Source organism: Coregonus clupeaformis, chromosome 5, assembly GCF_020615455.1.
Source record: "Coregonus clupeaformis isolate EN_2021a chromosome 5, ASM2061545v1, whole genome shotgun sequence".
Taxonomy (NCBI): Eukaryota; Metazoa; Chordata; class Actinopteri; order Salmoniformes; family Salmonidae; genus Coregonus; species Coregonus clupeaformis.
The window spans coordinates 21347650-21371779 of record NC_059196.1 but is presented as its reverse complement, the minus strand read 5'-3'; the positions used below and the strand labels follow the sequence as shown (position 1 = coordinate 21371779).

General features: G+C 42.9%; 2 protein-coding genes across 6 annotated transcripts in view; one reads left to right on the top strand and one right to left on the bottom strand.

Moving 5' to 3' along the window:
• Positions 1-10471, top strand: part of LOC121564724 (arf-GAP domain and FG repeat-containing protein 1) — a 41424-nt gene extending 30953 nt beyond the window's left edge. For 4 of the 5 annotated variants that reach the window (XM_041875870.2, XM_041875869.2, XM_041875866.2 and 1 more), the window contains 5 exons: positions 5424-5525; positions 6975-7022; positions 9489-9641; positions 9748-9842; positions 10106-10471. In XM_041875870.2, the coding sequence (XP_041731804.2) occupies positions 5424-5525; positions 6975-7022; positions 9489-9641; positions 9748-9842; positions 10106-10165 (458 nt within the window). In that variant the 3' untranslated portion in view covers positions 10166-10471. The remainder of the gene's footprint in view (positions 1-5423; positions 5526-6974; positions 7023-9488; positions 9642-9747; positions 9843-10105) is intronic. The other variant, XM_041875862.2, reaches the window with a different exon arrangement.
• An 18-nt stretch (positions 10472-10489) lies between these two features.
• Positions 10490-24085, bottom strand: LOC121564777 (thiamine transporter 2). The gene is made up of 5 exons (XM_041875871.1): positions 23781-24085; positions 15007-15799; positions 13814-14006; positions 11675-11816; positions 10490-11572 (listed from the first exon to the last, which is right to left on the bottom strand). Exons 1-5 carry the CDS (start codon positions 23925-23927, stop codon positions 11408-11410), a joined length of 1440 nt encoding a protein of 479 aa, XP_041731805.1. The 5' UTR covers positions 23928-24085; the 3' UTR covers positions 10490-11407.
• Positions 24086-24130: the final 45 nt, after the last annotated feature.

Here is a 24130-nt window from a genome sequence, read left to right as displayed (position 1 = left end):
ACGATTCCCACTTTTCCTTAGCCTGACTCTATACCTTTGGGATACTGTTCTGCTGGGGTCCACAAAAATGAAGGCTCTAAAAACACCTACTCATGCTTTTACCCAGTCTTCCCCCGTCAGGCTGCAGGTTTTACGAGAGGTGTTCCCACGCCATATCACCCTCACTTCTCCTCTGTTTTTGTGCTATGTGCAGTCAACTAGTATAATTATTGTTTTCCCAAACATATCAAATCAAATTTTATTTGTCACATACAAGTGTTTAGCAAATGTTATTGCGGGTGTAGTGAGATGCTTGTGCTTCTAGCTCCGACAGTGCATTAATATCTTAACAATTTCACAACATATACCCAATACACACAAATCTAAGTAAGGAATGGAATTAAGAATATATACAGTGAGGGAAAAAACTTTTTGATCCCCTGCTAATTTTGTACGTTTGCCCACTGACGAAGACATGATCAGTCTATATAATTTTAATGGTAGGTTTATTTGAACAGTGAGAGACAGAATAACAACAAAAAATCCAGAAAAACGCATGTCAAAAATGTTATGAATTGATTTGCATTTTAATGAGGGAAATAAGTATTTGACCCCTCTGCAAAACATGACTTAGTACTTTGTGGCAAAACCCTTGTTGGCAATCACAGAGGTCAGACGTTTCTTGTAGTTGGCCACCAGGTTTGCACACATCTCAGGAGGGATTTTGTCCCACTCCTCTTTGCAGATCTTCTCCAAGTCATTAAGGTTTCGAGGCTGACGTTTGGCAACTCGAACCTTCAGCTCCCTCCACAGATTTCCTATGGGATTAAGGTCTGGAGACTGGCTAGACCACTCCAGGACCTTAATGTGCTTCTTCTTGAGACACTCCTTTGTTGCCTTGGCCGTGTGTTTTGGGTCATTGTCATGCTGGAATACCCATCCACGACCCATTTTCAATGCCCTGGCTGAGGGAAGGAGGTTCTCACCCAAGATTTGACAGTACATGGCCCCGTCCATTGTCCCTTTGATGTGGTGAAGTTGTCCTGTCCCCTTAGCAGAAAAACACCCCCAAAGCATAATGTTTCCACCTCCATGTTTGATGATGTTCTTGGGGTCATAGGCAGCATTCCTCCTCCTCCAAACACGGCGAGTTGAGTTGATGCCAAAGAGCTCTATTTTGGTCTCATCTGACCACAACACTTTCACCCAGTTCTCCTCTGAATCATTCAGATGTTCATTGGCAAACTTCAGACGGGCCTGTATATGTGCTTTCTTGAGCAGGGGGACCTTGCGGGCGCTGCAGGATTTCAGTCCTTCACGGCATAGTGTGTTACCAATTGTTTTCTTGGTGACTATGGTCCCAGCTGCCTTGAGATCATTGACAAGATCCTCCCGTGTAGTTCTGGGCTGATTCCTCACCGTTCTCATGATCATTGCAACTCCACGAGGTGAGATCTTGCATGGAGCCCCAAGCCGAGGGAGATTGACAGATATTTTCTGTTTCTTCCATTTGCGAATAATCGCACCAACTGTTGTCACCTTCTCACCAAGCTGCTTGGCGATGGTCTTGTAGCCCATTCCAGCCTTGTGTAGGTCTACAATCTTGTCCCTGACATCCTTGGAGAGCTCTTTGGTCTTGGCCATGGTGGAGAGTTTGGAATCTGATTGATTGATTGCTTCTGTGGACAGGTGTCTTTTATACAGGTAACAAACTGAGATTAGGAGCACTGCCTTTAAGAGTGTGCTCCTAATCTCAGCTCGTTACCTGTATAAAAGACACCTGGGAGCCAGAAACCTTTCTGATTGAGAGGGGGTCAAATACTTATTTCCCTCATTTAAAATGCAAATCAATTTATAAAATTTTTGACATGCGTTTTTCTGGATTGTTTTGTTGTTATTCTGTCTCTCACTGTTCAAATAAACCTACCATTAAAATTATAGACTGATCATTTCATTGTCAGTGGGCAAACGTACAAAATCAGCAGGGGATCAAATACTTATTTCCCTCACTGTACATATATGGACGAGCAATGACAGAGCGGCATGGGCTAAGATACAGTAGAATAGTATAGAATACAGTATATACATATGAGAAGAGTAATGCAAGATATATAAACATTAAAGTGACTAGTGTTCCATTTCTTAAAGTGGCCAGTGATTTCTAGTCTATGTCTATAGGCAGCAGCCTCTAATTTGCTAGTGATGACTATTTAACAGTCTGATTGCCTTGAGATAAAAGCTGTTTTTCAGTCTCTCAGTCCCAGCTTTGATGCACCAGTACTGACCTCGCCTTCTGGATGATAGCGGGGTGAACAGGCAGTGGCTCGGGTGGTTGATGTCCTTGATTATCTTTTTGGCCTTCCTGTGACATCGGGTGCTGTAGTTGTCCTGGAGGGCGGGTAGTTTGCCCCCGGTAATGCATTGGGCAGACTGCACCACCCTCTGGAGAGCCCTGTGGTTGCAGGCGGTGCTGTTGCCATACCAAGCAGTGATACAGCCCGACAGGATGCTCTCAATTGTGCATCTGTAAAAGTTTGTGAGAGTTTTAGGTGCCAAGGAAGGCTCTGTTGCACCTTCACCACACTGTCTGTGTGGGTGGACCATTTCAGTTTTTCACTTTGGCCACGGAGGAGAGCCCACAGTCCTTGGTAGTGGGCCGCGTCTGTGGTACTGTGATATCCTCAAAGCAGGTGAAGAAGGTGTTTAGCTTGTCCGGAAGCAAGACGTCGGGGTCGGTGACGTGGCTGGGTTTCCTGTTGTAGTCAGTGATTGTCACATACGTCTCGTGTCTGAGCCGTTGAATTGCGACTCCACTTTGTCTCTATACTCAGGAGCCCTCCCCCCTCCTGAGTCTAGGATGTACAATGAATCTCCGTGGCTAGGCAGGTGGTGTTATCGTCCCAGCCCAAGTCCAGAACCTTTTGTACTCCTCCACACATCTCCCAGTCTCCTTATCAGTCAGGAGAAGCCTTGAGATTAGGAAGTGCACATTCTTGCAGCCTGCCACAGTCCACTATATAATTATCCTTCTCATACACAAAGAGCTATTTCTGAGAATAAGCAATATATTCATACTCAAGTGAATATAATGAGGCAAAACATATTGAGAGAATTTAATGATATAAAACAGTGAAGCTACACTACCGTTCCAAAGTTTGGGGTCACTTAGAAATGTCCTATTTTTCGAAAGGAGCACCGGGGCCTCCCACTCATCTTTCTATTCTGGTTAGAGACAGTTTTCAGCTGTGCTAACATAATTGCAAAAGGGTTTTCTAATGATCAATTAGCCTTTTAAAATGATAAACTTGGATTAGCAAACATAACGTGCCATTGGAACACAGGACTGATGGTTGCGGATAATGGGCCTCTGTACGCCTCTGTACGCCTATGTAGAATGTAGATATTCTCTGTAGCTCAACTGGTAGAGCACGGCGCTTGTAACGCCAGGGTAGTGGGTTCGATCCCCGGGACCACCCATACACAAAAAATTTATGCACGCATGACTGTAAGTCGCTTTGGATAAAAGCGTCTGCTAAATGGCATATTATTTATATTATTTAAAAATCTTAGTTTCCAGCTACAATAGCCATTTACAACATTAACAATGTCTACACTGTTATTTTAATGGACAATTTTTTTTATTTTCTTTCGAAAACAAGGACATTTCTAAGTGACCCCAAACTTTTGAACGGTAGTGTAAATGTTCAGACATCACACAGAACTTGCTTAGGTATTCACTCAGAATCCCTATATAACGTTATCAATCCAAGTCCATGCAGAACTTTGTTCAGTTCACACAGAACTTTCTTAGGTATTCACATCCACACCACCAGCAACAATCAGCACAGCGTAGTCAGCCTGAGAGGTACCAGTGATCATGTTCTTGATGAAATCTCAGTGTCCGGGGGCATCAATGAGCCCTTGCTCATCTCAGCTGCTTCCTTCTCAAAGTTTTCAATGGTTCTCCTGTCAATGCCTCCGCACCTGTAGATCAGATGGCTGGTGGTGGTGGACAGAACCCATATATAACGATATCAATCGAAGTTCACACAGAACTTGCTTAGGCATCCACACAGAATCCCTATATAACGTTCAGTTCACAGAACTTTCTTAGGTATTCATTCACACATGCACCACATACTCGAGACACCATTTCCCGCTTCTGGTTGTTTACATATTCAAACGAAGTTCACACAGAACATTTGTGCAGTTCACACAGAACTTCCTTAGGTATTTCCACAGAATGTCTATATAATGTTATAAACGAGGTTCACCAAACCTTTGCCTAGTTCTCTCTTAGAACTTGGATCCCTTCTTAAACAATGTATTACTTCATTTAAAATGACTTACTGAAATCAGTTGAGTTGACCTTCTAGGTTTCGTGGATGTTGTTTTTCCTTCCTGACACGTCCCACAGTGAAGGTCTGGTCCGGGTGGGTCCTCGTCCTCTTTTAGTGAGACGGGAATTTCCCTTTCCGCCTTCCAAGAATGCGCCACCGGTGTTCCCACTGAGACCTTCACTGATGGATCACGTCGAGAAGATCAAATATCTTGTTTCGTGACCCCAGAATTGTAGTGGAAATTCACCACTAAGGACTCAAAGTAAATGAAGTAATCCTTATTATCACGGCCGAAGATAATAAGCGCAGTGGTCTAAGGCACTGCATCGCAGTGCTAGCTGTGCCACTAGAGATCCTGGTTCGAATCCAGGCTCTGTCGTAGCCGGCCGCGATCGGGAGACCCATGGGGCGGTGCACAATTGGCCCAGCGTCGTCCAGGGTAGGGGAGGGAATGGCAGGCAGGGAGGTAGCTCAGTTGGTAGAGCATGGCGTTTGCAACGCCAAGGTTGTGGGTTCGATTCCCACGGGGGGCCAGTATGAAAAATAAAAGAATGTATGCACTCACTAACTGCAAGTCGCTCTGGATAAGAGCGTCTGCTAAAATGACTAAAATGTAAATGTAAAATGTTCACAAACTCAATACAAGCTTGATGAAAACGCTGAAGGGGAGGTTCCCTTTCAGTCCTTTTATACTGCTACACAAACAAGTTATAAGCATGGTTGGTTCCTGTATGTGACTGATTTATACAACACAAGGCTTCTTACCTTGAAACTGAGACATTTTATCACTTCTCTAGTCCCAATATAATGTTCTGGGCGTACAACCAAATTGATTATGAGTGATAGTGTGGTTTACTCCTTTGTGCAGTCAACCCGTCACTCGCATGAACCCAACCAAGACAGGTTATTACAAAAGCAGCATTGTGCTAAACATACGATCACGTACACACAATAACATTTCCATCATAGAATGATTGCACACTTCGGGGAGAAGGGGGTAGATTAGAATGGGACCGCAACCCATTTCTCCAGAGCTGAAGTAGATACTTAGCTACTCAGAGATTAACTAATATGAGTTTGATGTCTCCTCTTCCCTTCTGCCAGGTCCATCAACAAACCCCTTTGCTGCTGCAGCGGTTGCCCCGGCAATAGCCACCACCAACCCCTTCCAGAGCAACGGGAGAGCAGCGGCCATGGCAGCAGCAGGTGGGGACACGCCACGGATGTTTTGCATACCCAATGTATTTGAAACTAAAGCCATAGGCTGTGTCCGAAATCATTCTTGCCTACTACTTACTAAAATTCTATACTATTTACTAACCATACTACATACTGTTTAGAACATACTGTTTAGTAAAAATGTATGCAGTAAGCAACAGATATCAACATACTAGGCACACGCATACTGAGAAGGCGTCATGTAATGCGCAATTGGGTTGTTCCCTGCCATTCGTACATCACGTCTGATCATCTGATTATCAGCTGTTATCAAATACACGTGGGAGTCTGAAAAGACAATTATCTTCCTCAATAGCATGCAGCGAATTCGTACTAGATGAAAGCTGAAATGAATATGACATCCTGGCATTTAAAGCTTTCAACATTTTCGAAATATCACATACTCTAAACCTTTCTATTTTGCGCATACCCAATCAACATACTATTTAGAACGCAAGTACGGGTATTCGGACACGGCCACTGAGTTAGATAGAGGGCGCACTTAACCCAAAACCTCTCATGGGCAGCCCCGTTGCAAAGCTAGTAGATGAGCTCTGAAGTACATCTCTAAGTAGTCTCCCGAGTGGCGCAGTGGTCTAAGGCACTGCATCGCAGTGCTAGCTGTGCCACGAGATCCTGGTTCGTATCCAGGCTCTGTCGTAGCCGGCCACGACCGGGAGACCCATGGGGCGGCGCACAATTGGCCCAGCGTCGTCCAGGGTAGGGGAGGGAATGGCCGGCAGGGATGTAGAGCATGGCGTTTGCAATGCCAGGGTTGTGGGTTCAATTCCCACGGGGGGCCAGTATGAAAAAATTAAAATTAAAGATAATGTAAGTCGCTCTGGATAAGAGCGTCTGCTAAATGACTAAAATGTAAATGTATGACTAAAGCTGATCTAACTGTCGTGGTTAGCGGCCATTTTGAGGTAGTGCAGAAGAAAAACATGTTTCGCAGATGGTAACCATATTCCAAAGTCATGCTAAAATATCACAAATTAACTGAGGCAGGTGATCATGTAAAAGCTTCTATATGTAGCAAAAGTCCATATTCTTAGATGATTACTTTTACAGAGGGTGACTGTGACCACCTGAAACCCTGTGAGAGGACTCATGGTCACAGTGGTCATGGTCATTAGAGGTCATAATGAGGTTATGAACCAGATGCCTTCACTTCATCGCTCAGCTAATTGTATTCATCTCTAAGTAAGTCTATTGCCGGTGGCTCGGCTGCTACTAGACTGGCAGCATTATTTACTAACAATTGTCTGTTGCTAAATGAGGAGATAGTCCAAGTAGTAACAGTCTTACATAGAGTAAATTGGAGAGACACTGATTGGTGACTGAGTGTTTCTGTAATGAGCATGAAGGTGTGTGCGTACTTATGTGTACGTCCAAATGATGATGGCTCTGTCTGATTGCTCCCGTGATGCTGGACAGGCCTGTTGGGGGCTCTGCATGGGCAGGGTTACCCTCCAGCCCACTTTGGTAGGTCCCCTCCTCCTCCTCTTCCAGCTCACTCCTTTTCTCCTTCCTTCCCCCTCCTCCTCTCTGCCTCCCTGTGTCTTGGCTGTGGCAGCGCTTCTTAGAGCTCCCCTGAGCATCCTGTGACTGTCTCGCCAACTGTGCATGTGTTGTGTGCCCTGACCCCTGACCCCAGTGCTGCTTCTACTGTATCTGTGAGTGTGGGAGTCCTGATGCCTCAACTGCCATAACCAATCCCCCCCCTGCCCTCACTGACGCTCCCAGACTGTAGTGATGTGGCATCGCCGATTACCCCATCTTGCCCCCTGCCGGCCAAGAGAAATAGCCTAACTAACAGTCGTAGCTTTTCAGACTATAGCTGTTGGCAGTGTGTATGTCATCCAGCTGAGCTCTGAGTTTATAAACTGGTGTAGAAAGGACATCAAACTGCCAGATAACCATTTAAGAGTGTCCTTTAACTGCACAACCATCTTGACTGTAAGCTTCTTATAGTTTTTCACCCTCCTGGATTCTGTACACTGCCTTTGCTGAGAGTGCCTATACCCTGAGTGCTGTAGGACTGTAGCTGTGTGCTAGATGCTGTGTAGTTTAATGCAGGTTATGTTCCGGATAGAGCTAGTCTCTGAGACTCGTTCTAGTCACAAAGTAGTTTTTCTGCTGTTGCTGTGTTTGTTTCTCTGTGTTTAAGTGTACACTGCTCAGTAAAGGTGTTTTAGTTCAGGTTGTGTGCCAATGTTAACCTGGCGTCAGGTGTGATTATAGGTAGACAGGGTAGGTAGGTGGGTGTGTACACTACCAGTCAAAAGTTTGGACACACCTACTCATTCAAGGGTTTTTCTTTATTTGTACTATTTTTTACATTGATAATAGTGAAGACATCAAAACTATGAAATAACACATGGAATCATGTAGTAACCAAAAATGTGTTAAACAAATCAAAATATATTTTATATTTGAGATTCTTCAGATAGCCACCCTTTGCCTTGATGACATCTTTGCACGCTCTTGGCATTCTCTCAACCAGCTTAATGAGGTAGTCTTTCAATTAACAGGTGTGCCTTCTTAAAAGTTAATTTGTGGAATTTCTTTCCTTCTTAATGCGTTTGAGCCAATCAGTTGTGTTGTGACAAGGTAGGGGTGGTATACAGAAGATAGCTCTATTTGGTAAAAGACCAAGTCCATATTATGACAAGATCAGCTCAAATAAGCAAAGAGAAACAACAGTCCATCATTACTTTAAGACATGAAGGTCAGTCAATATGGAAAATGTCAAGAACTTTGAAAGTTTCTTCAAGTGCAGTCGCAAAAACCATCAAGCGCTATGATGAAACTGGCTCTCATGAGGAACGCGACAGGAATGGAAGAACCAGAGTTACCTCTGCTGCAGAGGATAAGTTCATTCGAGTTACCAGCCTCAGAAATTGTAGCCCAAATAAATGCTTCACAGAGTTCAAGTAACAGACACATCTCAACATCAACTGTTCAGAGGAGACTGCCTTCATGGTCGAATTGCTGCAAAGAAACCCCTACTAAAGGACACCAATAAGAAGAAGTGACTTGCTTGGGCCAAGAAACACGAGCAATGGACATTAGACCGGTGGAAATGTGTCCTTTAGTCTGGAGTCCAAATTGGGGATTTTTGGTTCCAACCGCCGTGGCTTTGTGAGACGCGGTGTGGGTGAATGGATGATCTCCGCATGTGTATTTCCCACCGTAAAGCATGGAGGAGGAGGTGTTATGGTGTGGGGGTGTTTTGCTGGTGACACTGTCTGTGATTTATTTAGAATTCAAGGAACACTTAACCAGCATGGCTACCACAGCATTCTGCAGCGATACACCATCCCATCTGGTTTGGGCTTAGTGGGACTATCATTTGTTTTTCAAAAGGACAATGACCCAACACACCTCCAGGCTATTTTACGAAGAAGGAGAGTGATTGAGTGCTGTATCAGATGACCTGGCCTACACAATCCCCCGACCTCAACCAAATTGAGATGGTTTGGGATGAGTCGGACCGCAGAGTGAAGGAAAAGCAGCCAACAAGTGCTCAGCATATGTGGGAACTCCTTCAAGACTGTTGGAAAAGCATTCCAGGTGAAGCTGGTTGAGAGAATCCCAAGAGTGTGCAAAGCTGTCATCAAGGCAAAAGGTGGCTATTTGAATAATCTCAAATATAACATATATTTGATTTGTTCAACACTTTTTTGGTTACAACATGATTTCATATGTGTTATTTCATATTATTGATGTCTTCACTATTATTCTACAATGTAGAAAATAGTAAAAATAAAGAAAAACCCTTGAATGAGTAGGTGTGTCCAAACCTTTGACTGGTACTGTATGTGTGTCCTTCAGATGTTTTGTAGTCTGCGTTAACACTTAGCAGTAATCGTGTAGCGTACGCTCTGTGTAACTGATGTGATATTTTGTAGATTGTGAGTGTCCTCTCCTCTCCCGCCTGTCTTGCAGCCACGTTTGGCACAGGCTCCATGAGCATGCCAGCCGGATTCGGGAACGCTGCTGCCTACAACCTCCCCACCAGCTTCAGTGGGACCTTCCAACAGCCCTTCCCTGGCCAGGCCCCCTTCCCCCAGCCTCCGGCCTATCCCCAGCAACCCAACGGTGTGTGTGGGTGTTTGCATGGGTGTATGTGTGCGTTGCATGAATTTGTGTAGTGTACCCATTTAATTTAAACCTTCAGTATTCAACTCTTTCTCTGGTCCACCAGGAGGGGGGTATTCTGCCTATGGACAGGCCAAGGCTGTGGTGACCCCCTTTGGACAGGCGATGGCTGCACCTGGGGTCTCTAGTAACCCCTTCTTGGTGAGTGGGACCATCAGGTGGTTTCCACAGTCTCCATTTGATAAGACTTGTGTTAATTTCACTGGTGGTGATTTAATGGCTCCCCTTCCTCCCTCTCTCTCTCTCTCTCTCTTTCTCTCTCTCTCTCTCTCTCTCTCTCTCTCTCTGTCTCGCTGTCTCTCTCTCTCTGTCTCGCTGTCTCTCTCTCTCTGTCTCGCTGTCTCTCTCTCGCTGTCTCTCTCTCTGTCTCTCTCTGTCTCTCTCTGTATCTGTCGTCTTTCCAGGCGGGCGCCCCTTCAGGACACTACCCCTCAGGAAGCTCTTCAACTAATCCTTTCTTATAGCACTGCTCCACCTAAACTCCACCACTAGGGTGATGTCAACTGGCGTGCTCCGCTTGCACCTCTTGCACTGTTTTGTTTCACAAGACGCTTTAAAAAGACAAACAATGTTTCTAAAACTGGTATTTTGTATTAAGTGACGTAACTGACACCGTCCATGGCAACAAAAAACAAAACAAGGTAAAGGTGTGTAGAGGGACGGGAGGGTGTTGGGGGCGTCAGGAAGCCTAGCTGTTAAGAGCGTTGGGCCAGTAATCGAAAGGTCGCTGGTTCGAATCCCCGAGCCGAATAGGTGAAAAATCTGTCAATGTGTCCTTGAGCAAGGCACTTAACCCTAATTGCTCCTCCTGTAAGTTACTCTGGATAAGAGGGTTTGCTAAATGATTAAAATGTAAATGTGTTAAAGGGGCAGGGTCTCCTCTCATCTTCCATCTAACCTGTGAACTGGCCCATCCTCAGCTGAGCCCAATGTATATTCAAACTGGCTGACACTAAGTTATTGCAAAATATTCCAAATCATTACGCTGCAATTCTGTAAATATTTTTTCTTAGCGGAAATTAGCTCTGTGCATATCAGTATTTGTACCTTTAACACAAGTTTAAGGCAGAACTGTTACTTGGAAAAGCTGAGAGGACTACTGTGAGTTACTGTATTTGTAAAGAAGAACCAAAAGTGGTTTGTACAGCGTGGTATCGGTAGGACTATTTTTACAGAGAAGAAGAGGAGAACATGCGTTTCATAATTTGTTACAGAAGAGGGGGAGGAGTCTCTCTCCTCTTCGGTGATTGGCCTCGAGGGCAGAGGCTCCACCTGGAAGGGGATGGGCTCACACCTGTCCTGCTGTCCAGGCGGTTTACAACAATATAGACTGAAGACCACTGATGTTGGGTGTTAAAGAGATTTAAGTTAATGTGTGTGTATATATATATTAAAATGAATTTTAACTAAAAATAATTACCAAACCATCTCTTTGTATTGCTGCACTGTACATCTCCATTTTCATATATTTAAATATTTTTTTATATATATAAAAATATTTCTATCACTATGAAGATGTTGCAGTCTGAATAATGTGGAGCTGTTACTCTTGCTCAGGAGTATAGACTGTAAAAAATATCAAACAGACCTGAATGTCATCGGTGTCTTTAATTCAGTAGGGCACAATGTACCCAAAAATTGTGCAACGGAAAACAAAAATGTGCCTACCGAACACGACCCAGGGCCCAGTGGTCAGTTTCTTCTGCTCAGAGTCTTTGTTCAGGGCCAGTGTCACTGTCTTTCAGACTTGTAGGCTGCTCCTCTGCAGTGGTGGACTCTCGGTGGCCTTGCCGCATTCTCATAATCATGTACACACCCCTCAGAAAGAAAATGACAGCGATGGCTGAGAAGTAGCTTCCATAAATGGTGAACTGCAAGAAAGAGTGGAGCGGTATGAAGCTTTTTCCTAACTCTTCAGTCGTAGGGCTAGCAAGCAGGTCTTATTATTGTCCACACTTGAACTGTTAACTCACCTGTGGAATGATGCCCAAGCCAAGCCCCCTGCCATCCACCACAACGGATGTGATGATAGTCTGAAGGACCAAAGCCCCAAAATTGTTTGCTCCAAAGATCAGTGCATATCTCTCCATTGAGACGTCAGTAGCAATTTGGAACCTGGAAGGAAAGGGGGCACATGTTTTTCCCTCTACCAAATATTAAAGGGTAATTTTGTTACATATCTTATCTAAAAAGGGGTCCACGTCCCAGGCCATGAGTTCTTTTAGATCCAGCTATATCCCACAATCTAAAATTAATAGAATAAATAGATAAACACCATGGGGCCGATTCAGACCCAAGTTATGTGCATGCAAATGGAACTTAATTCCCTTTTTATGCACTTTTCTCTCTACTCCACATGTTTCAGCCAGCTATTCGTTCAGTGGGGAGATCACAGAAATGTAGGTTTGGCAGAGGTGTGTCTACAGATATTCTGTATTCTGGCCTTGGCTTAATTCCCTCATAATTCCACCACCTTTACACGTGATGAAACTATGAATAATGTCGAGCAACCTGTCCTAAGTGGAGCAACATCTAGGCCTACTTATTTTTTTCCAATAGAAATAGCACCATTCTCCATGCACTGTAATTTACAAATTGATAAGCGCTAGGTAAATTAGTAAGTTGTTTGGATAAGGGGATTGTAAATATATTTTACCCTATGATTGCTTGAGACAAATGTAAAACCAGTCATATGGCAGAAAACTGAAGCATATCAACATATCAATTTTCCCACAGTGAGGTTTATGAAATGCTGGCCTTATAACCTGCAGGGATGAATTTTGGAGACCCAAGCTATAGGCTTCTGTAGCCATGCGCAAATTACAGTATAGCGCCAAACCTACCGAGTTGATTTATGATTTCTAGAATGTTTTAATTATATGCCTGGACTTTTCACTGTATTTTTTAAACAATTTGTATCGTGTTAAATATTAGCCACTATTGGTAGCCATCGTCAATTATACCAATACATTTATAACTCACTTTAGTGTTAGTTTCTTTACATTTTGCATCATTCCATTACATCATTAGTTTACCTTTCATCTGTCACATTCATGTGATTGTTCCTGAGGATCGCTAGCAATAGTGGATCATATTAGGCTAACGTATTACAAGTAATAATTTGGGACATGTAGCCTATTTGAATCATTATGGAACGCAGACCAATACTTAACAGTTTAAAACTGGAGCCTGGCGCACGGTTCACGATGACTGGACCGTTGTCATCACAGTTCCATGATTAGTGAGGATTATTAAGGTAGATTTGTAGGAATATGGTTCTACCTCTATTGTACACTTTTCTCACCTTCCAATATTTAATGGATTAAACAATTGAATATGGAAACTTTCAGGATGAATCAAACCAATGTATTTTTCATTCACCAATATATTTAGTGCGTAGAGGCACTCTAACCTGTTTTTAAAAAATGATTCATAAATACTTATCTAACCCTAAATAATATACATCAGAGTATTTTTAAATCTACCAATTGGTGCTGAAAAGGAGACGAATATGAGTATATTTACAAGGCTTTCTTTCATTGATCCCTAATATTCTGAACGTTCTCTCCATATATTCTAGTGACTCTGTGGAGTGAATTACACCAAATTTAAAGGGATGGCTTTAGATAAATGTACTGAAAACCCTAATGAATGAAATGTTGGCCAGCAAGTGGGAGGGTTTTCAGCGGTTGAATTAAATATATTCAGCGTGTGTCAGGGAACCACGCCTGCTAGGCCCGTTCTGTACCTGAATAAGGTCCGAAAAGTAACTATTGAGAAGTGCGTAGGAAAGGCGTTCATTTCCTAAGTTTGAATCAGGCCCCATGTCATTTCCAGATTTGCAGTGCTTATCTTTTCCATTAATTTGGGTATGAGGCGTGTATCTAGATCTATCTACTCAACCAATGGTGTGGGATGTGGACTCATTGACATTAGACAACTTTGGAGGTATGAAAACATCTGATAAACTTTGATTTAGGAGTGTAATGTCCCTATAACAGGTGTCCCTTTAATATATTACTGACAAAAGGGAATTTCTAAATGTGAAATAAGGCGTATTGTTCTTCAGACGGCAGTAATTCTCAGTTTATCATGACTATATTTGCACTCACATGGCTATGGTGATAAGCAGCATGTAGAGGCACTTGAAGACAATGTAGCCAGCATAGCAGGCCCAGATGCTGGCTGTGAAAGTCATGGTGAAAAGGGCTGCAGCTCCCAGGCCAGAGAATGAACCCAGAGCCAACTCTCCCCACTGGGCCCAATCCACCTCGGTGAAACCAATACCATAGGCCGTCGCTGCCGCTGCAAGGAACACACAGTGGTCTGAGCAGTAACATTTTACATGAAGTTGCTATATACCTTTGTAAGGTGTTAGACTGTTGATGATGATTGATTATTAATGCTTGACAAGCATCTACAAAAAACAGATGGTCATGTGTCCTGTTTCGGATGGCTACACTCCTATTGGTTTAGGCTAGAGCGAGTGAGCCGGAATGTACTCCCTGCCGGTCCCAACACTTCCCACATCATGACCCCTTACATACTGTCTGTCCCACAAGACCGCTGTCCGAGAGAACGAAACCTCAGCAGCCCACCAACCCGGTCCCTCAGCCTATGCCCTCTCAGCAGCAACGCACTGTGCAAGAGAGAGCCCAAGGACATACCTAAGAGATGGAAACGGATAAATGGGGATGGCGTCGACCACGACGAGCATTGGTGACTGTAACTGTGCTGCTGGCAACAATTTAATTATGTTTTTTGCCGATGTTTACTGACACCGGCCATATTCAACATGTGTTGCGCGTTTGTAAATTCATTAGTTATTCTACACTCTGGCACACTCAGACGAGAGCGCTCTGAAATCGGAATAGATAGCCAGAGTGAATTTACGAACGCACCCGAAGGGTTTTTCATTGAGTAGACTGCATCACAGTGACATGTAGATGACTACCAATATGAGTTATTTCTTGTGTAAACTGCTATCCTACTTAAAATATAATCCTGGGAGGGGCAAAAATGGGCCACGTTACTAGCTACCGCCGTTATACAGCTGTCCAGTCGGCAGGCACCTCGATACAACACCGGTGCACAGGTCGCTATGATAGTTACCGCTGGCAACACCTCAATAAAATACTGGTGCACTGGTCGCTATGTTAACTAACATGTATCCCTGGGCGGTCCATCCCTGGACAGTTCTGGCCTGGCACAGGACGCGGGTCGCAGTCAGACCCAACTCGAACTGCGCGCACAGCGTTTCATGATAGCGCCAGGAAATGAGTCTATAGTGTTGTTGGCAACTCACCAAATAGGTTGGACACAGCTTCCACCCCTCCATTGTAGACTGTGAAGTTCTGGGATGGCTCTACGTGCTGCCACAGCACCTGTACATAGTTGGTTGTCTGGTTATAGCCACAGGTGGCCAGTGCCCACCATACTGACCAGTACAGCAGCTCCCTTGTAGAGTAACACTGGAGGAAGTCTCTCCACAGTTGGATAAGAACCTGGCTGCAGCTCCTAGCTCTCACTGGCCCCTCAGGGAACATTTCCCCATCACCTGCACACATGTCCCCTCTTCCTAGGGCCTCTGGTAGTTCTTGGGCATCCATTTCTTCTACATTTCCAGTTTTATGCCTCTCCTGACTCCGATGGAAGAACATGCTTCTCTGTGGCATGGGCAGGAAGAGGGAAGTCACCAGGGCGATGGAGATCAACACCAGGTTAAGTACCAGGATGTTGTTGTAGGACATGAGGTTAAAACTGACCAGCAACTGTCCCAGCACAGATCCCATCGTGTAGCCTAGCAGCTGTACACTACGGCAGTAGGATGTAGCTTTGCGGAAGTGTTTCAGGTCCACTATGCTGTAGATGTATGAGAAGTAGGCCACCTCGCTGGCTGTCACCACAGCGTAGACAAACTGCATTGCCTGCATGGCTGCCACTCCCTGCAGCCAGAGCAGCATTCCTGTCGTAACAAAGAGGTTGATGCACTGGAACACCACTACGGGCTTGTAGCGCAGCCAATCGGTGAGCAGGAAGACGGGCACCATCACAGCCAGGTAGGAGTATGTCCACACAGGAAAAATCTCATTGGTCACCTGAGGTAAATGGTAATAATGTCAAAGACTGGTGGTGCGTTCGTATGTAATCGGAAAGTCAGAGGAGACCCACTAGAATGATCCTCCACATCGGAGTTCCAAGTGGGAAACTCAAACCAGAATGAATGAGGATGCCTGACCTTTCACCTTCAGATCAAAAGATGGCCGACACAGCCATTTACAACCTTAATAATGTGCATAATGTAGTTAGTTTGACCAATACATTCTATGGTTTGACATATTGTCCACGTTAGCAAGCTAACTAACTTATTAGCAACATTAGCTATTTTAGCCATCTAGTTTCTCATTGGTTGAAGAGTTTTTCAGATTTCAAGCACTCAAATGCATACATGATGTCATCCGGAGTTCACCAACTGGGAACTACGAGTTCCCGAAAAGCATTCAAAGCACCATCAGTGGACCCTACCATGCCTTATTATTTCTTCACCTAATTCAATACATTGCACTTTTTTATCAAGCAGGTAATAAAGGGATCATAACCCCTGGTACATTGACTTAAAATGATTAGGGTAACACTTGACACCAGCGTCATAACACATAATATGTTTTAACAGCTGACATAACCTGTCATCATATGGTCATGACACACAGTATATTTAGACCTTTTGTGGTATATATTGCATTATTTTATGTCTAGTTATGACACCTACATAAGAGTGTCAAAACCTACCACACAAGGCAAAACATTCCATTTTTTGTCGTAGCCTACTTGTCATCAGTATGTTTATGTTATATAACATTTTCTGAAATTGACCATATTAAATTATCATTGTAATTGCGCACAAATTGATGTCAGACATGCAACTTCCACAATGCTCGGCTGCTGATGACTGGGACGAATGCAGTTACAGATTTCAGGAGCAGGACAAGACACCCTCTTTGTGACTGATGACTGATATAAGGGCATGTACGTGATAGGCCTATCTTGCTTATATGATTATGATGTCATAATGCTTCTTGACAGTGTATTTTCTGCAAGTTATTTAAAATCTGATTTAAAAAAGCATGACTGTAAACAGAATTCATTACAACAACACATGACTTAAGAAACAAACTTTCAAACGAAAGGAAACTTATTGGCTAGGAGAAAACACATTTTTGAATAAATGTGGGTTTTGACACTCTTATGTAGGTGTCATAACCAACTGTAAAATAATGCAAAATAATATGTCACAACAGGACAAGTTGTGTCAGCTCTTATGACATTATGACCGTGTCATAACGTGTTATGACAATGGGTGTCAAGTAAAGTGTTACCATGATTAGAAATACAGTAGATTGGTATGGTATTGGTTGAGATTAGAAATATAAATAAATTGCTTTTGCTTATTATGAAATTATTTTTTGAGTTAGATTAATCATATTTTTATACAAACAACATATCTAAGCTACCATTACACACTGTAAACAAGTTTCTAGGACCTACAGTGAGGGAAAAAAGTATTTGATCCCCTGCTGATTTTGTACGTTTGCCCACTGACAAAGAAATGATCAGTCTATAATTTTAATGGTAGGTTAATTTTAACAGTGAGAGACAGAATAACAACAAAAAAATCCAGAACAATGCATGTCAAAAATGTTATAAACCGATTTGCATTTTAGTGAGGGAAATAAGTATATGACCCCCTCTCAATCAGAAAGATTTCTGGCTCCCAGGTGTCTTTTATACAGGTAACGAGCTGAGATTAGGAGCACACTCTTAAAGGGAGTGCTCCTAATCTTAGTTTGTTACCTGTATAAAAGACACCTCTCCACAGAAGCAATCAATCAATCAGATTCCAAACTCTCCACCATGGCCAAGACCAAAGAGCTCTCCAAGGATGTCAGGGACAAGATTGTAGACCTACACAAGGCTAGAATGGGCTACAAGACCATCGCCAAGCAGCTTGGTGAGAAGGTGACAACAGTTGGTGCGATTATTCGCAAATGGAAGAAACACAAAAGAACTGTCAATCTCCCTCGGCCTGGGGCTCCATGCAAGATCTCACCTCGTGGAGTTGCAATGATCATGAGAACGGTGAGGAATCAGCCCAGAACTACACGGGAGGATCTTGTCAATGATCTCAAGGCAGCTGGGACCATAGTCACCAAGAAAACAATTGGTAACACACTACGCCGTGAAGGACTGAAATCCTGCAGTGCCCGCAAGGTCCCCCTGCTCAAGAAAGCACATATACAGGCCCGTCTGAAGTTTGCCAATGAACATCTGAATGATTCAGAGGAGAACTGGGTGAAAGTTTTGTGGTCAGATGAGACCAAAATAGAGCTCTTTGGCATCAACTCAACTCGCCGTGTTTGGAGGAGGAGGAATGCTGCCTATGACCCCAAGAACACCATCCCCACCGTCAAACATGGAGGTGGAAACATAATGCTTTGGGGGTGTTTTTCTGCTAAGGGGACAGGACAACTTCACCGCATCAAAGGGACGATGGACGGGGCCATGTACCGTCAAATCTTAGGTGAGAACCTCCTTCCCTCAGCCAGGGCATTGAAAATGGGTCGTAAATGGGTATTCCAGCATGATAATGACCCAAAACACACAGCCAAGGCAACAAAGGAGTGGCTCAAGAAGAAGCACATTAAGGTCCTGGAGTGGTCTAGCCAGTCTCCAGACCTTAATCCCATAGAAAATCGGTGGAGAGAGCTGAAGGTTCGAGTTGCCAAACATCAGGCTCGAAACCTTAATGACTTGGAGAAGATCTGCAAAGAGGAGTGGGACAAAATCCCTCCTGAGATGTGTGCAAACCTGGTGGCCAACTACAAAAAACGTCTGACCTCTGTGATTACCAACAATGGTTTTGCCACCAAGTACTAAGTCATGTTTTGCAGAGGGGTCAAATACTTATTTCCCTCATTAAAATGCAAATCAATTTATAACATTTTTGACATGCGTTTTTTCTGGATTTTGTTGTTATTCTGTCTCTCACTGTTCAAATAAACCTACCATTACAATTATAGACTGATCATGTCTTTGTCAGTGGGCAAACGTACAAAATCAGCAGGGGATCAAATGCTTTTTTCCCTCACTGTACCAGTCGTTTACGATTCAACCAAAAGTGGCAGAAGTGAAATGTTACAATTGGCCCAGTAGTTGGGGTTATATGTAACAGGCTGCGGCATTAATGTAACACTGTCTTCAATAGTAAAAAATAAGGGTACTTGGAAAAAAAATATGATTTGAAACTGATATTTGGATGAAAATACACTAAATTGACAACAAATATTTCAATTTTACCTTAATTGACCAATATTAATATACAGTGCTGTGAAAAAGTATTTGCCCCCTTTCAGATTTTCTCTACTTTTGCATATTTCTGATACTGAATATTAGATAAAGGGAACCTGAGTGAACAAATAACACAACAATTGCATACTTATTGTATTTCTTATTTTATTTTGGGTCCCCGTTTTGACTTGGTGGGAGGTCTGTTGACGTGCCCTTGGGCGGGGCGCTTGACCCTGGTTGCTCCTGTGGGTCGATCTGGACGGGAGATGGTTAGATGACTGAATGTAATGTAAATGTTGAGCGGCTTCACTTTAGGTAGATTTATATGTTTTAATATACAGTACAAGTCAAAAGTTTGGACACACCTACTCATTCCAGGGTTTTTACTTATTTTTACTATTTTCTACATTGTAGCTGATGACAGCTTTGCACACTCTTGGCATTCTCTCAACCAACTTCACCTGGAATCCTTTTCCAACAGTCTTGAATGAATTCCCACATATACTGAGCACTTGTTGGCTGCTTTTCCTTCACTCTGCGGTCCAACCCATCCCAAACCATCTCAGTTGGGTTGAGGTCAGTTGATTGTGGAGGCCAGGCCATCTGATGCAGCACTCCATCACTCTCCTTCTTTATCAAATAGCCCTTACACAGCCTGGAGGTGCTTTAGGTCATTGTCCTGTTGAAAAACAAATGATAGTCCCACAAAGCGCAAACCAGATGGGATGGCGTATCGCTGTAGAATGCTGTGGTAGCCATGCTGGTTAAGTGTGCCTTGAATTCTAAATAAATCACCAACAGTGTCACCAGCAAAGCACCCCCACACCAGCACACCTCCTCCTCCATGCTTCATGATGGGAACCACACATGCAGAGATCATCTGTTCACCTACTCTGCGTCTCACAAAGACACGGTGGTTGGAACCAAAAATCTCAAATTTGGACTCATCAGACCAAAGGGCAGATTTCCAACGGTCTAATGTCCATTGCTCGTGTTTCTTGGCCCAAGCAAGTCTCTTCTTATTATTGGTGTCCTTTAGTAGTGGTTTCTTTGCAGCAATTCGACCATGAAGGCCTGATTCACGCATTCTCCTCTGAACAGTTGATGTTGAGATGTGTCTGTTACTTGAACTCTGTGAAGCATTTATTTGGGCTGCAATCTGAGGTGCAGTTAACTCTAATGAACTTATCCTCTGCAGCAGAGGTAACTGGGTCTTCCATTCCTATGGTGGTCCTCATGAGAGCCGGTTTCATCATAGCGCTTGATGGTTTTTGCGACTGCACTTGAAGAAACTTTCAAAGTTCTTGAAATGTTCCGTATTGACTGACCTTCATGTCTTAAAGTAATGATGAACTGTCGTTTCTCTTTGCTTATTTGAGCTGTTCTTGCCATAATATGAACTTGGTATTTTACCAAATAGGGCTATCTTCTGTATACCACCTTGTCACAACACAACTGATTGGCTCAAACGCATTAAGAAGGAAAGAAATTCCACAAATTAACTTTTAACAAGGCACACCTGTTAATTGAAATGCATTCCAGGTGACTACCTCGTGAAGGTGGTTGAGAGAATGCCAAGAGTGTGCAAAGCTGTCATCAAGGCAAAGGGTGGCTACTTTGAAGAATCTCAAATCTCAAATACAGTGGGGAAAAAAATTATTTAGTCAGCCACCAATTGTGCAAGTTCTCCCACTTAAAAAGATGAGAGAGGCCTATAATTTTCATTATAGGTACACGTCAACTATGACAGACAAAATGAGAATTTTTTTTCCAGAAAATCACATTGTAGGATTTTTAATGAATTTATTTGCAAATTATGGTGGAAAATAAGTATTTGGTCACCTACAAACAAGCAAGATTTCTGGCTCTCACAGACCTGTAACTTCTTCTTTAAGAGTCTCCTCTGTCCTCCACTCGTTACCTCTATTAATGGCACCTGTTTGAACTTGTTATCAGTATAAAAGACACCTGTCCACAACCTCAAACAGTCACACTCCAAACTCCACTATGGCCAAGACCAAAGAGCTGTCAAAGGACACCAGAAACAAAATTGTAGACCTGCACAAGGCTGGGAAGACTGAATCTGCAATAGGTAAGCAGCTTGGTTTGAAGAAATCAACTGTGGGAGCAATTAATTAGGAAATGGAAGACATACAAGACCACTGATAATCTCCCTCGATCTGGGGCTCCACGCAAGATCTCACCCCGTGGGGTCAAAATGATCACAAGAACGGCGAGCAAAAATCCCAGAACCACACGGGGGGACCTAGTGAATGACCTGCAGAGAGCTGGGACCAAAGTAACAAAGCCTACCATCAGCAACACACTACGCCACCAGGGACTCAAATCCTGCAGTGCAAGACGTGTCCCCCTGCTTAAGCCAGTACATGTCCAGGCCCGTCTGAAGTTTGCTAGAGTGCATTTGGATGATCCAGAAGAGGATTGGGAGAATGTGATATGGTCAGATGAAACCAAAATAGAACTTTTTGGTAAAAACTCAACTCGTCGTGTTTGGAGGACAAAGAATGCTGAGTTGCATCCAAAGAACACCATACCTACTGTGAAGCATGGGGGTAGAAACATCATGCTTTGGGGCTGTTTTTCTGCAAAGGGACCAGGACGACTGATCCGTGTAAAGGAAAGAATGAATGGGGCCATGTATCGTGAGATTTTGAGTGAAAACCTCCTTACATCAGCAAGGGCATTGAAGATGAAACGTGGCTGGGTCTTTTAGCATGACAATGATCCAAAACACACCGCCCGGGCAACGAAGGAGTGGCTTCGTAAGAAGCATTTCAAGGTCCTGGAGTGGCCTAGCCAGTCTCCAGATCTCAACCCCATAAAAAATATTTGGAGGGAATTGAAAGTCCGTGTTGCCCAGCGACAGCCCCAAAACATCACTGCTCTAGAGGAGATCTGCATGGAGGAATGGGCCAAAATACCAGCAACAGTGTGTGAAAACCTTGTGAAGACTTACAGAAAACGTTTGACCTGTGTCATTGCCAACAAAGGGAATATAACAAAGTATTGAGAAACTTTTGTTATTGACCAAATACTTATTTTCCACCATAATTTGCAAATAAATTCATTAAAAATCCTACAATGTGATTTTCTGGATTTTTTTTTCTCATTTTGTCTGTCATAGTTGACGTGTACATATGATGAAAATTACAGGCCTCTCTCATCTTTTTAAGTGGGAGAACTTGCACAATTGGTGGCTGACTAAATACTTTTTTTCCCCACTGTATATTTTGATTTGTTTAATACTTTTTTGGTTACTGCATGATTCCATATGTTCCGTTATTTCATAGTTTTGATGTCTTCACTATTATTCTACAATAATAAAGAAAAACCCTTGAATGAGTAGGTGTGTCCAAACTTTTGACTGGTACTGTATATACATGTATATATTTTTTAAATATATACTGTATATTAAAAAATAAAAAACCATCACACTTCCACCACCATGCTTGACCGTTGGTATGAGGTTCTTACTGTGGAATGCAGTGTTTGGTTTTCGCCAGGCATAATTGGACCCATGTCGTCCAAAAAGTTATACTTTTGACTCATCTGTCCATTCTGCTCTGAATCAGATAATTCTACAGGAGAATGTCAGGCCATCTGTCTGTGAGCTGAAGCTTAAGCTCAGCTGGGTCATGCAGCAAGACAATGATCCAAAACACGCAATCAATTCTACAAGAAAATTGTTAAAAAGCAACACATTTGAAGTTTTGGAATGGCCTAGTCAAAGTGCAGACCTAATCCCAATTGAGATGTTATGGCAGGACTTGAAACGAGCAGTTCATGCTTGAAAACCCACAAATGTCGCTGAGTTAAAGCAGTTCTGCATGCAAGAGTGGGCCAAAATTCCTCCACAGCGATGTGAGACTGATCAACAACTACAGGAAACATTTGGTTGCAGTCATTGCAGCTAAAGGTGGCACAACCAGTTATTGAGTGTAAGGGGGCAATTACTTTTTCACACAGGGGAATTGGGTGTTGCATAACTTTGTTAGTTAAATAAATAAAATAAGTATCAATTTTGTTGTTATTTGTAAATTCAGGTTCCCTTTTTCTAATATTAGGTTTTGGTTGACGATCTGATAACATTCAGTATCAAAAATATGCAAAAATAGAGAAAAACAGAAAGGGGGCAAATACTTTTTCACAGCACTGTAGGCTAATTATATTAGCATTCAAAAGTATGAATTTGACTTTTCTTTACATTTTTCTAAGGTATTGTCTTAGTTGTACTGCTAAACTCAATGTAAAGAAGTTACATTTTATATCACTATGTGAATGGGTCTAAATACCATATAAGGTTTTAAGTACTGCGTTACAACTAACCCCCCACATAGGAGCCTATACTTATCTAAATCTTGTGAGAAAATACAACGATAATTGTCATCAACTATACAAATGAAAAATTTAGAATGTTCCAAAGGTCAATAATTTAAAAAAAGAGAGGCGGCAAGGATATTTACTTTAGGGTCTCAAAACCCATTTTTTTTGTCAATAAAACAAAAGATAATTGATGGATTTAAACAAACTTCTTAGGCATGTAGAGACACTAACCAAGCATTAGCACATTGAATAACATTCCATTATCATACTGTTACAACTGACCCTGTGTTACTTTGTTCCCTGGTCTCTGGTCTCCTCATAGATATAGCGCTGTTCAAAAGTGCGGGAATGACAACATTTTATTGACATTTTACTACTGTAGTAGCTCACCTGTTCCACTGTCAGGTTTTTGTCTGGACCTGTCAGGTAAGGTATGAGGAAAGGTTCCAAAGGTTTCACAGTACTGAAGAACCCATAGATGCACAGCAGAGTGGTGGGATAGCCCCATCCTGCCTTCCACCGCTTCACAGCCTCCATCCTCACAGATCCACAGAGATAGTCACCAGTGTCACGACACAATGTTTTGCTGCTTTACCTGCCCAGATTAGTCCGATTTAGCTGTGTTACCTGTCCAGGCTAATCGACTCCCTACTATAATACTATAGTAGTAGCGAACTAGCCTGAGGTTGTTTGTGTAATCGCTAAGCTCTGTCTGTCAATCAACAACTTGCTCAAAGGGA